Source organism: Bufo bufo, chromosome 5, assembly GCF_905171765.1.
Source record: "Bufo bufo chromosome 5, aBufBuf1.1, whole genome shotgun sequence".
Lineage (NCBI taxonomy): Eukaryota > Metazoa > Chordata > Amphibia > Anura > Bufonidae > Bufo > Bufo bufo.
Window position 1 is genome coordinate 116,098,571 of NC_053393.1, and position 16,814 is coordinate 116,115,384.

Below are 16,814 nucleotides of genomic sequence, written 5' to 3' on the forward strand. Positions count from 1 at the left end.
CTTATCATCACGTTTTCTTACACATAAGATGATTGGATGATGTGCTATTGGAAATGGTAATAGTCACATATGCACACACATGGTGTTAGATATTTTTATTATAGGTTTGTGCATAGTGTGTTCTGTAGGAGAATAATTTTGACAGGATCCAGCATCTTCATGTTCTACAGTAATAAATGGTCATAAAGTCAAAACTATGCTATAAAGTAAAACCAAAAGAAGTAATTGTGTCCCCACTGAATGGGTAGTTGTCATTCCTTTTGTTCACCTATGTCGCAGGGCCATAGGTGAATATGAACTGCCTCAGCTGTTGATGGTATTCTCTCAGGTATGTATCTCTCTGCTGTAAACTATTCTCATCTATCAGCTCAGCTGGGAAGAGTGGATTCTGAGACACGGCAAACACAGAGCTTCCTGCAAAAGAAGAAAATGAAATGTTATGGGTGGCCACAATGTAACTTGTAGCTCCTTTGGCCCTATCTAATATTTTTGGGCCCCACCTACTATGTACATTTACAATACTAGTCTTTGTGTATAGAACAGTGGGGCCTTAGTGCAGTTATCTGTGGGTATACTTCAAATTCTGCATAGACCTGTTCCACCAAAATTACTGGAAATTCAGGATAAGGCCCAGACCTCAAGTAAATCTGTTCAGGATTGGAATTCCTCTGATTATTACAGATACTGTGAGGGGGGGGGGGGGGGGGGGGGATATATTATGACTAGTATTCACCTCTGTTGGCAATGTATTATGTGTAGTTTTAAAATCGAAAATTATGTTGAAGCACTAATGTTTTTTCCCCTGAAGGATTTTGTATGACTAATGAATCAATATGAAAAAGACTGTGGCATGCATCATTGTACAATGTATTACAAAGATCGAAATACAAGCCAGTGGGAACCCTTTACAACCATTGTCTGTGTAGTGTGCACATGGCATTATTAGGAGTATAAAACTTTGAGATAAAATTTGTAACAATACTGTGGTGCAATGCTTTATTTACTACGACCATGACACTTCCTGCATGCTCTATATATAAATATATACACACACAAAAACAAAATGTAATACGATACAAACAATATAAAGAGTAAGGAAGCAATATCAAAAGTAATGTTACCATGTTTTAATGTAAGGGAAGCTTCAAACAATAAAATGGCTACCAAAGCATCTTCTTCTGTCACCACTGTTCGTAAGCTTAATTTTGCATGTGCTTCTGACATTGAGGCCCTAGGATATAGTTCAGTTCAAAAGTATATGAGAAATGTACATAATTCCTACATCAGTAGTTACATTGATGAAGCTTGTGTTTACATAAAAGCTGCTGTATATAAGGAATGTCTGGGGATCCAGTTAGGACCTGGAAGGAAAAGCAAGCAGCCAGTGCTAATGTAGAGACGAGGAAGTACTATGTAAAACATCTTTCTTCTGCAGGTTAGTTCTCACTACTATTTTAGTCACCCAATCAAAAAAAATCAATAAGATTAGTTTGACATGATCTCCCTGAAGTAAACCCATGCTGTTTTTCATCTTTCAATCCATGGGATTTTAGATGTTCCACAATCCTCTCCTTAAGTATGGTTTCCATTAATTTCCCCACTATTGATGTCAGGCTTACTGGCCTATAGTTGCCCGATTTCTCTCTACTACCTTTCTTGTGAATGGGCACATTTGCTAATTTCCAATCTTCTGGGACGACTCCTGTTACCAGTGATTGGTTAAATAAATCTGTTAATGGTTTTGCTAGTTCACCGCTAAGCTCTTTTAATAGCTTTGGGTGTATCACATCAGGCCCCTGTGACTTATTTGTCTTAACTTTAGACAGCTGACTTAGAACCTCTTCCTCTGTAAAGACACATGCATCTAAAGATTCATTAGTCTTCCTCTCTAACTGAAGTCATTTCCCTTCATTTTCCTTTGTAAAAACTGAACAGAAGTATTCATTGAGGCAGTCAGCTAGTTCTTTATCTTCTTCCATATACCTTCCTTCTTTTTTTATTTATTTGGTAAATCCTTGTTTTAGTTTCCTTTTTTCATTTATGTATCTGAAGAATGTCTTATCACCTTTTTTCACTGACTGGGTATAGTATATACCTCTTAATAATTTTGTTCCATTTTGGGAGGTCAATGTGCCAGAAACTGAAATATATGACTGCTAGAGGCTGGCATAAATGTCAGATGTATTTAATGCTACCACCCAGTCTCGTCTACATACATACATTTTTTTTTTTACATACAAGGGGGTTTATGCAAAAAAACTTATTCTGGTGCAGAGGGATTCATGAATGCCCCCTAAAAATAGCCTTACAGTTTGTGTTTATACAGTGAATGCTTGTCTGTAAAACTGAACCTTATGTAAAGACTTACAGATGTCTCAGTGCCGATGTTAATATTTTTGATCCATTTGGGTCGGTTCTGACTCTCCGGCTTGCCAAATAATAACTGTGTATCAGTGTATTTGCTTTGGTGGTAAATGTCACATGTAAATTCTTTGCATATGCAATAAGCTAAAAGGTAATTAAAATGGAGTTACATTTTGGAAACATACTAAAGATTTAGGTTCTTCACTTTGAGGCACTGGAAAAAATATTTAAAATAAAATTGTTATTAAATGCATATATAATAGATTTACTTGCTAATACTTAGTTCCCTATACTCATCAATAGCAATAGAGCAGAGCAGCATTCCACCAAATGGGAGTATTATTCTAATGTTAAAGAAAATCTGTAAGAGCTCCATTTAAAGAGGCAAATTTTTTTGTGTGAATGTGAAAGGATGGATTGCCTCCACTTAAAGGGGTTGTCCTTCAAAAAATATTCTAAATTTTTCAAACCAGCATTTGGATCTCAATACTTACTTGATTGCATGTAATTAAAAATTTAGTATAGCCACCACCTGCTGTTTGCCCCTTTTTCTAAATTCTCTGTCCAGTGAGGGTGACATACATGCTCAGTTCCATCCTTCAAATGCCACCAGCTGCAGCAGAAAGGACATGCCCCCTCAGAAAGTGCACACCCCTGAGTTGCCAGCTTTGAAATAAATATAGCAGGACAATTGCAGCAATGAGTGGGCAAATCACTGGATCCGTGAGGTACAGGCTGGTTCTAAGTTTGTTAGAAATAGACTTCCGTGTACTATCTTATGTCTGATTTTCATTTTTTGCATTAATCGTGGGATAACATACTAATAAAAAAAATGTCATGGTGTTAAACAGGCAGGAAGTGCTCAAACCCATATGCAGTTGTGCATGTATATACAAGGGAGAACATCCTGCACTCGTGGCCCGTTGCTAATGGGGATCCCCAGCAAAAATGCATACAGTGGAGGATGCGGACCACAAGTACCACAATAAACATCCTACACAAGATAGCAATTATGTGGATGTGATAACCAATATAACAATATAATAATATTAGCAAAAGCAGGTGCACTCTGCGGTCCTACTAAACCCTCAAACAGGCTAGATTTAGGTGCACCTGCGAGGCCTGGGCCATATCAGCAGACTCCTCCCTCCTTCCATTGTTAGCATGGCTACATGCTGGAAGTAACTGGCGAGTTGTCTGTGAGTCGGACCTTTACGCTCCTGTAATTTGCCTACTGGCCCCTGGTATTGCCCATACGGCTCAGGTAGGTGAGTGTTAGGACCCGAGCTACTTGAGAAACCTTGGCGCGGTGCTCGGGCTCAGACATGTCCTCCATAGTAGGACATGTTGGCTAATCTCTCAATTTTAACATCAGTTTGAGGGTTTAGTAAGACCGCAGAGTGCACCTATCTTTGCTAATATTGTTATAATCATGGGATAACCCGTTTAAAGAGCTGCTGATGTGGTGGGACCTGCCTTCACTTTACATTACTGAGCTTTGCTGTCAGGCTGCAGTAACTCTGCGCTACTCTAGATAGTAATGATGCAATCCTGCCTGCATTATGCTGTCATGGCTGAGCAGCCTGACAAGAATGGGGAGGAGAATGGATGCTATCCTGCTCCCTGTTTCTGTCAGGCTGTTCAGCTACGACAGCATATCACACAAAGGATTGTATCATTACTGTCTATTGTAGAGCAGAGCTTCTACCTGACAGAAACACCCATCAATGTGGAGTATATGCAAGTGCCAGAGCGCAGTATGTAGCAATGCCCCAACCCCCCTAAGCATCTCTGCAAGTTGAGGTAAACTGTCCTAGTCACATTTTAGGACTAGTTACATGTGGTCATTTATAATCATCACAGAGAACCCCTTTAAGACCCATCAGCTCCCCTAACATCAGTGTTTTAGTAAATGTTTTCAGTAGAGTTATACTGTCAAGTTTCAATGCTCATTCTGGAAAGGAATCTATTCAAACTTCTCCTTGCCGCAGTCATGTGGCTGGAGGAGACTGGGGTCTCCCATTCCAGTGAATGTGGAGTGTCCCGATGGTCGAAACCGCCCCCAACAATCTAGTAGATAGGTGCTGAATATTTTGGAATCTTTATTCTGCAACTTGCACAACCATTTATTACTACTGCTATTGGGTATGTTTACACAATGAAAATAAATGCTGTGTGTGTCTAACGTGGAATCCTCGTCAGAAATCTGAGACTGACCCTCAGACTCCTGCAATGGATTTTCAGTTTGCATGCTGTGGATTCAGCCCATGCCATGAATGAACATGCCTATTCTTTTATTTTCTGCCATGTGGATTCCAAATCTGGGAGGAAAAATGTGCTATATAAATTATTAAACAGATTCTCCATTATAGTCAATGGTCAATAAGTGTCAACAGTTTCTGGCCGCAGATTTCAGCACACAAAAGTCCACAGCAAAAAAAAAAAAACACAATAAAAAAAAAAACCTGTGTGAACATAGAAAAAAATAGGGGGTTGAGTCAGCACAACCTGCCTGTAGGTGCAGATCACTATGGCGAAATACATATACAAACGGAAAATGCAAATGTGATCGCACACTACATCCAGCATTCTGCCCTCCATGCTGGATGAGACATTGGTTTATATTTTGGCCAAAGCATAGTAAGCCACTCACTGCGTCAAGGCCGTCTCAATTGAGTGGTCCCTAACTCTTGTTCCTACCTGTTTATGGGCCATGACAGCCACATAAAATCCAGGGAATGCAGGTCAGCATGCAAGCCAAGTACACTTTGCTTGTAACCCCGTCCGGTGCCATTACAGCTTTCATCGGATCCAGGGATGCAAGTACCAACATGCATGCTGAACCCACCATATACTTCTCCTGGAGCCAGATGGCTAATGGTAGGTTCTATACAAGCAGACTCAGTTTTATACTGACTTTAAAACCAGCCTCCAGGACAGATTAACTGGTCAGGTGTGCAATGACTCCAAGGAGATCGCCACGCCTCCAATATATACTACAAAGAAAAAAATAGGGGGTTGAGTCAGCACAACCTGCCTGTAGGTGCAGATCACTATGGCGAAATACATATACAAATGGAAAATGCAAATGTGATCGCACACTACATCCAGCATTCTGCCCTCCATGCTGGATGAGACATTAGTTTATATTTTGGCCAAAGCATAGTAAGCCACTCACCGCGTCAAGGCCGTCTCAATTGAGTGGTCCCTAACTCTTGTTCCTACCTGTTTATGGGCCATGACAGCCACATAAAATCCAGGGAATGCAGGTCAGCATGCAAGCCAAGTACACTTTGCTTGTAACCCCGTCCGGTGCCATTACAGCTTTCATCGGATCCAGGGATGCAAGTACCAACATGCATGCTGAACCCACCATATACTTCTCCTGGAGCCAGATGGCTAATGGTAGGTTCTATATAAGCAGACTCAGTTTTATACGGACTTTAAAACCAGCCTCCAGGACAGATTAACTGGTCAGGTGTGCAATGACTCCAAGGAGATCGCCACGCCTCCAATATATACTACAAAGAAAAAAATAGGGGGTTGAGTCAGCACAACCTGCCTGTAGGTGCAGATCACTATGGCGAAATACATATACAAACGGAAAATGCAAATGTGATCGCACACTACATCCAGCATTCTGCCCTCCATGCTGGATGAGACATTGGTTTATATTTTGGCCAAAGCATAGTAAGCCACTCACCGCGTCAAGGCCGTCTCAATTGAGTGGCCCCTAACTCTTGTTCCTACCTGTTTATGGGCCATGACAGCCACATAAAATCCAGGGAATGCAGGTCAGCATGCAAGCCAAGTACACTTTGCTTGTAACCCCGTCCGGTGCCATTACAGCTTTCATCGGATCCAGGGATGCAAGTACCAACATGCATGCTGAACCCACCATATACTTCTCCTGGAGCCAGATGGCTAATGGTAGGTTCTATATAAGCAGACTCAGTTTTATACTGACTTTAAAACCAGCCTCCAGGACAGATTAACTGGTCAGGTGTGCAATGACTCCAAGGAGATCGCCACGCCTCCAATATATACTACAAAGAAAAAAATAGGGGGTTGAGTCAGCACAACCTGCCTGTAGGTGCAGATCACTATGGCGAAATACATATACAAACGGAAAATGCAAATGTGATCGCACACTACATCCAGCATTCTGCCCTCCATGCTGGATGAGACATTGGTTTATATTTTGGCCAAAGCATAGTAAGCCACTCACCGCGTCAAGGCCGTCTCAATTGAGTGGTCCCTAACTCTTGTTCCTACCTGTTTATGGGCCATGACAGCCACATAAAATCCAGGGAATGCAGGTCAGCATGCAAGCCAAGTACACTTTGCTTGTAACCCCGTCCGGTGCCATTACAGCTTTCATCGGATCCAGGGATGCAAGTACCAACATGCATGCTGAACCCACCATATACTTCTCCTGGAGCCAGATGGCTAATGGTAGGTTCTATATAAGCAGACTCAGTTTTATACTGACTTTAAAACCAGCCTCCAGGACAGATTAACTGGTCAGGTGTGCAATGACTCCAAGGAGATCGCCACGCCTCCAATATATACTACAAAGAAAAAAATAGGGGGTTGAGTCAGCACAACCTGCCTGTAGGTGCAGATCACTATGGCGAAATACCTGACCAGTTAATCTGTCCTGGAGGCTGGTTTTAAAGTCAGTATAAAACTGAGTCTGCTTATATAGAACCTACCATTAGCCATCTGGCTCCAGGAGAAGTATATGGTGGGTTCAGCATGCATGTTGGTACTTGCATCCCTGGATCCGATGAAAGCTGTAATGGCACCGGACGGGGTTACAAGCAAAGTGTACTTGGCTTGCATGCTGACCTGCATTCCCTGGATTTTATGTGGCTGTCATGGCCCATAAACAGGTAGGAACAAGAGTTAGGGACCACTCAATTGAGACGGCCTTGACGCGGTGAGTGGCTTACTATGCTTTGGCCAAAATATAAACCAATGTCTCATCCAGCATGGAGGGCAGAATGCTGGATGTAGTGTGCGATCACATTTGCATTTTCCGTTTGTATATGTATTTCGCCATAGTGATCTGCACCTACAGGCAGGTTGTGCTGACTCAACCCCCTATTTTTTTCTTTGTAGTATATATTGGAGGCGTGGCGATCTCCTTGGAGTCATTGCACACCTGACCAGTTAATCTGTCCTGGAGGCTGGTTTTAAAGTCAGTATAAAACTGAGTCTGCTTATATAGAACCTACCATTAGCCATCTGGCTCCAGGAGAAGTATATGGTGGGTTCAGCATGCATGTTGGTACTTGCATCCCTGGATCCGATGAAAGCTGTAATGGCACCGGACGGGGTTACAAGCAAAGTGTACTTGGCTTGCATGCTGACCTGCATTCCCTGGATTTTATGTGGCTGTCATGGCCCATAAACAGGTAGGAACAAGAGTTAGGGACCACTCAATTGAGACGGCCTTGACGCGGTGAGTGGCTTACTATGCTTTGGCCAAAATATAAACCAATGTCTCATCCAGCATGGAGGGCAGAATGCTGGATGTAGTGTGCGATCACATTTGCATTTTCTGTGTGAACATAGCTTACTATATTATAAAGAGTTATGATACTGACCTCTTCAAAATCTTGGGTTGTAAAGACCTGAGCTGCCAGACTGAGAGATGCTCCAGGGTTTACGGCTCTTTTCAGACTATGCTTTACAAGGGAAACATCTGGATACATGTGAGATATCTGACTGCAGTAAATTAACATTCCAAATGCATCAATGAGATGTGATGGTATAGCACTTAAATCCTGTTAAAGATAGTAAAGACATCAACTTTACAAATAAATAGAATAAACCTATGGAATTTTTTTTTTTCTTTTTGGGGGGGGGGGGGGGGGATTTCAGGAGAAATTTAGATGATCTATTAATACATTGTGTTAACCAAAAAGTGCACCACAATATCGCAAATTTCAAGGGGATGGAGAACTGATCCCCAATCTATCGCCATCCCTACATTTTGATTGCATGCTGGGAGTTGTTTGGACACCACTGGAAACAAGCATATCCTCACTGTTGAAAGTATTTTAGAAGAGTAAATTAGATTACTCACCATCTGACCTATAAAGGTGGGCTCCTTGGTATTACACTTCTTGGAAGACAGATCTATGTACGACCAGAAATTACACTGAACAGAAATGAATATCTGCAGGTCCACATAATCACCATATTTCTTCCCAGGTATGAATACATTGGTGTTCCTGCTCTCCAACACTTTGGAGAAACATGAGCATTTAGATAATTATATATAGAAAATAAGAAATATATATTATAAAGAGCTTCTAGATTTGAGAACAACAAAGTAAAAAGCAAATGCACAAGAGTAAAGGCATTTTACACAAACTGATGATCAGGAATGCTAAATGTTTGTTCCCCATAACTGCCCCATATAAACTTCACCCGACAAATGCAGCACCAAAAATAGTTGCTTGTCAGAAGCACGCTGCTCAATGTAAAGATGGGATGTACTGCTAACAATATGCAAACTGAATGCGTGACAAATGATTGTAGTAATGCTCATGTGTACAGTCGTGGCCAAAAGTTTTGAGAATGACAAAAATATTAGTTTTCACAAAGTTTGCTGCTAAACTGCTTTTAGATCTTTGTTTTAGTTGTTTCTGTGATGTAGTGAAATATAATTACATGCACTTCATACGTTTCAAAGGCTTTTATCGACAATTACATGACATTTATGCAAAGAGTCAGTATTTTCAGTGTTGGCCCTTCTTTTTCAGGACCTCTGCAATTCGACTGGGCATGCTCTCAATCAACTTCTGGGCCAATTCCTGACTGATAGCAACCCATTATTTCATAATTACTTCTTGGAGTTTGTCAGAATTAGGGGGTTTTTGTTTGTCCACCCGCCTCTTGAGGATTGACCACAAGTTCTCAATGGGATTAAGATCTGGGGAGTTTCCAGGCCATGGACCCAAAATGTCAACGTTTTGGTCCCCGAGCCACTTAGTTAACACTTTTGCCTTATGGCACGGTGCTCCATCGTGCTGGAAAATGCATTGTTCTTTACCAAACTGTTGTTGGATTGTTGGAAGAAGTTGCTGTTGGAGGGTGTTTTGGTACCATTCTTTATTCATGGCTGTGTTTTTGGGCAAAATTGTGAGTGAGCCCACTCCCTTGGATGAGAAGCAACCCCACACATGAATGGTCTCAGGATGCTTTACTGTTGGCATGACACAGGACTGATGGTAGCGCTCACCTTTTCTTCTCCGGACAAGCCTTTTTCCAGATGCCCCAAACAATCGGAAAGAGGCTTCATCTGAGAATATGACTTTGCCCCAGTCCTCAGCAGTCCATTCACCATACTTTCTGCAGAAGATCAATCTGTCCCTGATGTTTTTTTTGGAGAGAAGTGGCTTCTTTGCTGCCCTTTTTGACACCAGGCCATCTTCCAAAAGTCTTCGCCTCACTGTGCGTGCAGATGCGCACACACCTGCCTGCTGCCATTCCTGAGCAAGTTATGCACTGGTGGCACTCCGATCCCGCAGCTGAATCCTCTTTAGGAGACGATCCTGGCGCTTGCTGGACTTTCTTGGACGCCCTGAAGCCTTCTTAACAGGAATTGAACCTCTTTCCTTGAAGTTCTTGATGATCCTATAAATTGATGATTGAGGTGCAATCTTAGTAGCCACAATATCCTTGCCTGTGAAGCCATTTTTAGGCAACGCAATGATGGCTGCACGCGTTTCTTTGCAGGTCACCATGGTTTACAATGGAAGAACAATGATTTCAAGCATCACCCTCCTTTTAACATGTCAAGTCTGCCATTTTAACCCAATCAGCCTGACATAATGATCTCCAGCCTTGTGCTCGTCAACATTCTCACCTGAGTTAACAAGACGATTACTGAAATGATCTCAGCAGGTCCTTTAATGACAGCAATGAAATGCAGTGGAAAGGTTTTTTTTTGGATTAAGTTAATTTTCATGGCAAAGAAGGACTATGCAATTCATCTGATCACTCTTCATAACATTCTGGAGTATATGCAAATTGCTATTATAAAAACTTAAGCAGCAACTTTTCCAATTTCCAATATTTATGTAATTCTCAAAACTTTTGGCCACGACTGTACATCCATAAGTGTGCATGGGGCTGTATAAAAATGATCGCCTGTTTTCTTGGATATCAACACAATATGTGCTTGTGCAGGGCTGAAAGTGTCCCATGTAAAAGCCCTACATCTGGCAATGTCTGTAAGAGAAAATCTTGGGGGCTGTTACCATGCATTGGCATAACAGTAGGGGTTGCAGTGCTAGTAATTACAAACAAGTCCATAATCCACAGGTACTCAACTAGTTTTATTAGGGTATGCCAACAGGTGATTCTGCAGTGTTTTGCAGTACCAGCATAGTGGATTAGATTTTAAATTGAATCTCTAATTTTAAATTTGATTTCATCCACATGCCATGAAAAAAATCTGTAGTGTAAATCGACCTGCATTGTGGACTTAAAGGGGAGTTTGTCACCTCCATATGGCCTGTACAGCACTTACATTCAGTGATGGCCAGTTCGCATTGTTCGCCCGCGAACATTTGCGGGCTGCCATCTTTTTTCACAAGTCCGGCGATGCACAGGTAAGCCCTTACCTGTGCCTGTGCCGCGGGCCGGTCTGAAAACAAATGCGGTCAACGGGAGCAGGCAGTTCCGAGAACAGCCCGATGAAGGCCCCCGGTGGCTGTTCTCGGAACTGCCTGCTCCCGATGACCGCACTTGTTTTCAGACCGGCTCGCGCACAGGCACAGGTAAGGGCTTACCTGTGCCTTGTCAGACTTGTGAAAAAAGATGGCAGCCTGCATATGTTCGCGGGCGAACAATGTGAACTGGCCATCACTGCTTACATTGTCCTATCGCACACCTATACATGAATGTAATGGTACCTTTGTTATTTTCTTTACACTTGCAGAAGCTGGAAAAACGAAGTTTTAATTCATATGGAAATGAGCACTCGCAAGTGCCCAGGGGCGGCGTTCAGTGTGTAGGAGCCCAGGCTGCTCTGCCTCATTTCATTGTTACTCCACCCCAGCCTCTGCTTATGCCTGCCCTCCTATTCCCTTGCGTCTCCTTTAATCCGGCCAAAATCTTGCACCTGCGCACTGCCTCGCCGGCGCATGCCCCCGGCGAGGTAGTGCTCAGCCACGGGATCTCGGCCGGAGGCTGGGGCGGAGTAACAATGAAATGAGGCAGAGCAGCCTGGGCTCCTACACACTGAACGCCGCCCCTGGGCACTTGCGAGTGCTCATTTCCATATGAATTAAAACTTCGTTTTTCCAGCTTCTGCAAGTGTAAAGAAAATAACAAAGGTACCAATGTAAGCACTGTATATGGACATATGGTGGTGACAGACTCCCTTTTAGGCTACTTTCACACTAGCGTTGTTTTAATCCGGCGTTCAATTCCGACACCGGAACTGCCCGCCGGATCCGGAAAAACGTGTGAAAACGGATTACATTTGAATCCTGATCAGGATTTTGATCACAATGAAAAAATGCATTGGAAAAAACGGATCCGCCATTTAGGGACTTTAACTTTTTTTTCACATTTTTCGGGTTTAACATGCAAAAGCCGGATCCGTTTTGACTGAACACACAGTGCCAGATCCGGCGTTAATGCAAGTCAATGGGAAAAAGGCCTGATCCGGCGTTCAGTCAAAGTGTTCAGGCTTTTTGGCCGGAGGTAAAAATACTGCATGCTACGTTTTTCTGAAAAGCCTGATCAGTCAAAAAGACTGAACTGAAGACATCCTGATGCATCCTGAAGGACTGACTCTCCATTCAGAATGCATGGGGATAAAACTGATCAGTTCTTTTCCGGATTTGAGTCCCTAGGACGGAACTCAGCGCCGGAAAAGAAAAACGCTAGTGTGAAAGTAGCCTAAATCTGCAGCATTTTAATTCAAACAGCAATTATTCACTGTGGATTCCAGCCTTTGAAATGCACAGGGTGAAAAATGTGGCAAAATTCTCCCCATGTGGCCACCTGCACACGTTGTGGAATACGTGAAGTTTTTCAGCGTATTACATTACCTGCAAAGTGTATGAGATTACACAAATCTCAGGTACACTGTGCGGATTTTTTCTGTGCTGAAATTGACCTGCCGTGCGTTTTTCAAAATATATAGCATGTCAATTATGTTTAGCTGCAGTCCTGCAGATTTCACTCTTTTCAATGGAAGGGTGAGATCTGTGGCAAATCCGCACCAAAAAACGCTGTTAGACATTGTGGATTTTGGTGAAGATATGCTGCAGAAACTCACATAAATCCGCAGGGAAATTCGTGCAAATCTTATGTACGTTCACCCGCACTAGTATGCAGGTAGCCTAAGGGTACCTGCACATGGTGCGTATTGCATGCAGATTTTTGTCAGATCTGCAGCACAATACAGTACCAGCTACACATGTGGACAAAATTGTTGGTATCCTTCCATTAAAGAAAGAAAAACCCACAATGGTCACTGGAATAACTTGAAACTGTGAAAAGTAATAATAAATAAAAATGTACAGAAAATCAACTAATTTAAAATAGCTTTTGAATTGCCGCAAATTTTGATGCAGATTCATTGTGAAAATGTTAGTGAAATCTGCATTAAATGCATTCACACGTGCAGGTAGCCTAAGGGTACCTGCACACGATGGAAACTATGTGCGTTTTTTCCGCACAGATTTTTGAGCCGAAAAACTGCAAAGTGTATGAGATTAGACAAATCTCATGTACACTTTGCTTTTTTCTTAGGTGCAGAAATTAACCGGTTTTTCGGATTTTGAAATCTGCAGTGTGTCAATTGTTGCATTTTTCTTATGCGGGTAAGATCTGCAGAAAATCTGTATAAAATCCTCATCAAAAACGTGATAAACAGCGTCGATTCATGTGTGGATTTCATGCAGATCTACTGCACATAAATCTGCAACATGTGCAGCCACCTTTGGGTACCTGCACACATTACAGATTTGTATGCAGCGGAAAAGGTGCGACATTGCGGATTTAAAATCCGCAGCATGTCAATTTATACCATGGATTTCTCTTGGGGACTTCACCCTTTGGAATGGCAAGGGTGAAATCTGATGCAATACATGCGGCTTTGTTGCGAGTTTTGCTGTGGCAATGCAGCAAAGTCCATAATGGATTTTTCTGCTGGATTTTCAGTCACTTGTAAACCCAGCCTGAAGGTTATTTAACAAACCAGTACATGTATCAACTAAAGAAACTACTAAAAACCTAGCCTTAAATGAAAGAGTTTGAAGCAGCATGGTTGTTTAAGCAATGACAAAAACGAGGCGAGTGACACTTATTATTCCACAAATGTTACCTGATGATAAATGGTCAAGATTCTCTTTTTTATTCATGTTGATATCGCCAATAAAACACACTCCAGCTTTGGCCATTAAAGCACTACCAGCGTGGATAATTGCAGTTCCTGTTCCAAGTTCATCTTTGGTTACTGTGGCAAATATATCATTGAAATGTGTATGACAGACTCCACGTGGAACAAGACAAATACTGTACCTCATCAGTCTGAAAAGCAAATAAGATCTTGTCATTGAGAGATGAAACCTAAAGTAATTTGAACATAATTGTATTAAAAGGGTGAGTTTGAATATAAACGACAGTCTGGTGTAGATTCCCATCATTGCACTGGATCACAAAATATTGACTGCAGTGTTTTTTGATTCAGCTTGTCAAGGTCAAATGCCTTTGAGGCTATGGTGCACTAGACAGAGCACGGCTTGCCAAATTGTTACCAGTTGTGTCGGACTGAGACATAAGACAACGGCCAGACACAACTCATATATATACCGTAAATTCAAGGGAGGTTCACGCTTGAGTTAGGCCCCTTGCAGACGAGCGTGTCCGGATTAGATCTGGATGCATCCCGGTGCATTGCGGCAAACCCGCGCAATTAGGTACGCAATTGCATTCAGTTTTGACTGCGATTGCATTCCGTTGTTCAGTTTTTATCGCGCGGGTGCAATGCGTTTTGTACGCGTGTGATAAAAAAAACTGAATGTGGTACCCAGACCCGAACTTCTTCACAGAAGTTCAGGTTTGGGTTCAAGGTTGTGTAGATTGTATTATTTTCCCTTATAACATGGTTATAAGGGAAAATAATAGTATTCTGAATACAGAATGCATAGTACAATAGGGCTGGAGGGGTTAAAAAAATATATTTAACTCACCTTAATCCACTTGTTCGCGCAGCCGGCATCTCTTCTGTCTTCTTTTGTGAGGAATAGGACCTTTGATGACGTCACAACGCTCATCACATGGTCCATCACATGATCTTTTACCATGGTGATGGATCATGTGACGGACCATGCGATAAACGTAGTGACGTCATCAAAGGTCATATTCCTCACAAAAGAAGACAGAAGAGAAGCCGGCTGCGCGAACAAGTGGATTAAGGGGAGTTAATTATTATTATTTATATTTTTTTTAACCCCTCCAGCCCTATTGTACTATGCATTCTGTATTCAGAATGCTATTATTTTCCCTTGTAACCATGTTATAAGGGAAAATAATAATGATCGGGTCCCCATCCCGATCGTCAACTAGCAACCGTGCGTGAAAATCGCACCGCATCCGCACTTGCTTGCGGATGCTTGCGATTTTCACGCAACCCTATTCATTTCTATAGGGCCTGCGTTACGTGAAAAACGCACAAAGAGGAGCATGCTGCGATTTTCACGCAACGCACAAGTGATGCGTGAAAATCACTGCTCATGTGCACAGCCCCATAGAAATGAATGGTTCCGGATTAAGTGCGGGTGCAATGCGTTCACCTCACGCATTGCACCCGCGCGGAAATCTCACCTGTGTGAAAGGGGCCTTAGGCTACTTTCACACTAGCGGCAGCCTTCTTCAGTAGGCTGTTCCGGCAGGTGAACAGCCTGTCGAATCCGTGCTGCTGCTAGTGCACGCGTGCCGCGGAGGTCTGATCCGGCCCCATTGACTATAATGGGGGCGGGCCGGAGTTCCGGCGGCAGCACGGCAAACATGCCGAGAGGCGGCCGGAATAAAACTACGACGTCGCTACTACGCCGCTAGTGTGAAAGTAGCCTTAAACAGATCTGGCAGGCTGTTCAGACAGAGAACAGCCTGGCAGAGTTTTACCGGATCCAGCCTGACCGGATTCTGCCATCCACCAGCGGGCCCCATTGACTGTATTGGGATCCGCATGCTTTCCAGCTAAAGTCTAGCTTTCAGCTGGACAAACACAGTTGCATGCAACGGTTTTTGTCTGGTTGAAAATCGGCACTTATTCCTGAAAGCACCCATACCCCATTATAGTCAACGAGGCCCTGTGGTAAATGGCAGTATCTGGCTAGGCCAGATCCGGTGAACTCTGGCAGGCTATTCTCTTCCAAAACAGTCTGCCGCATCTTTTTAATGCAAGTGTGAACCTACCCTAAGTAGTTTTAAAAACTGGGTATGTGAACTGACTTAAAGGGGTTTTCCAGGACTTTAATATTGATGACCTATCCTTAGAATAGGCCATCACTAACTTACTGGTTGTGCTCCAATTGTCAGCACCCCCACTATTCAGCTGTTTCAAGTACTGCAAAACTCAGATGAGAGTTGCGGCCTCTTCATAGTACACCAAGCATGGTAGAGGTGCTGCAGGGCTAAACTTTTTTTAAGATCATGGGGATCCCTGCAGTTGGATCCTCACGAATTAGAAATTTGTGGTTTATCTTAGTGATATACTGCCACCTTATGACATGGCAAAACCTTGATTTGTTACATCAAATTAGGAAATTTACTGTCATATTTAGCTTAACATAAAATGTACCATTCCCTTTATTTCTAGTTTTCTTACCGGTCTACAATCAGTGTGTCATTTGTCACAACCATTAGATCGAGGGGATTTCCAATTTCTTTGTCCTCATTACATGTCTGCGCAAGGCTGAGCAGAATGCAGAGTTTTAGAGTATTGTGCAATCCCACTGGAACAACTTGTGCAGCAAAAACATTTGCAAGAATACCGGTAAATATCCATGGGGAATACAGGGTCTTGGAGTGAAGCTTTTGAAATGCCTTGGATATAGTAAGGGGACCTAAGGGAGGAGAGAACAAACACTGTGAATTTATTCACATAAAAACCCCCTCAAATTTAAATGAAATTGCTTCCGTTTCTACCTGCTTGCACTGTCTTAGGGCTCATACACATGGATATATTCAGTGTTGGACTGGGATTGCTAGGGCCCAACAGTAAAATTCATTCTGGGGGCCTACTGTACAGCGACATGCAAATATTACCTGCCCACACAGAAGCAGACAGCAACAAGATGATTGATTATGGGGGTCTCTGCAACAACTTCAAAAGGTGGGTCCCAGGGAAGAGAGGATACTGGCTGGCCTGCCTCTATTCCTAGAGGCCATCTTAAAGAGTAACTAAACTT

General features: G+C 42.6%; 1 protein-coding gene across 1 annotated transcript in view; it reads right to left on the reverse strand.

Moving 5' to 3' along the window:
- Positions 1–268: 268 nt before the first annotated feature.
- MCMDC2 (minichromosome maintenance domain containing 2) overlaps positions 269–16,814 on the reverse strand; it is a 48,974-nt gene continuing 32,428 nt past the window's right edge. Inside the window, exons 8-14 of the mRNA XM_040433871.1 lie at positions 16,232–16,469; positions 13,724–13,929; positions 8,459–8,619; positions 7,977–8,156; positions 2,369–2,508; positions 1,122–1,231; positions 269–414 (exon numbers count right to left, since the gene is read on the reverse strand). Coding sequence (XP_040289805.1) covers positions 269–414; positions 1,122–1,231; positions 2,369–2,508; positions 7,977–8,156; positions 8,459–8,619; positions 13,724–13,929; positions 16,232–16,469 — 1,181 coding nt within the window. The remainder of the gene's footprint in view (positions 415–1,121; positions 1,232–2,368; positions 2,509–7,976; positions 8,157–8,458; positions 8,620–13,723; positions 13,930–16,231; positions 16,470–16,814) is intronic.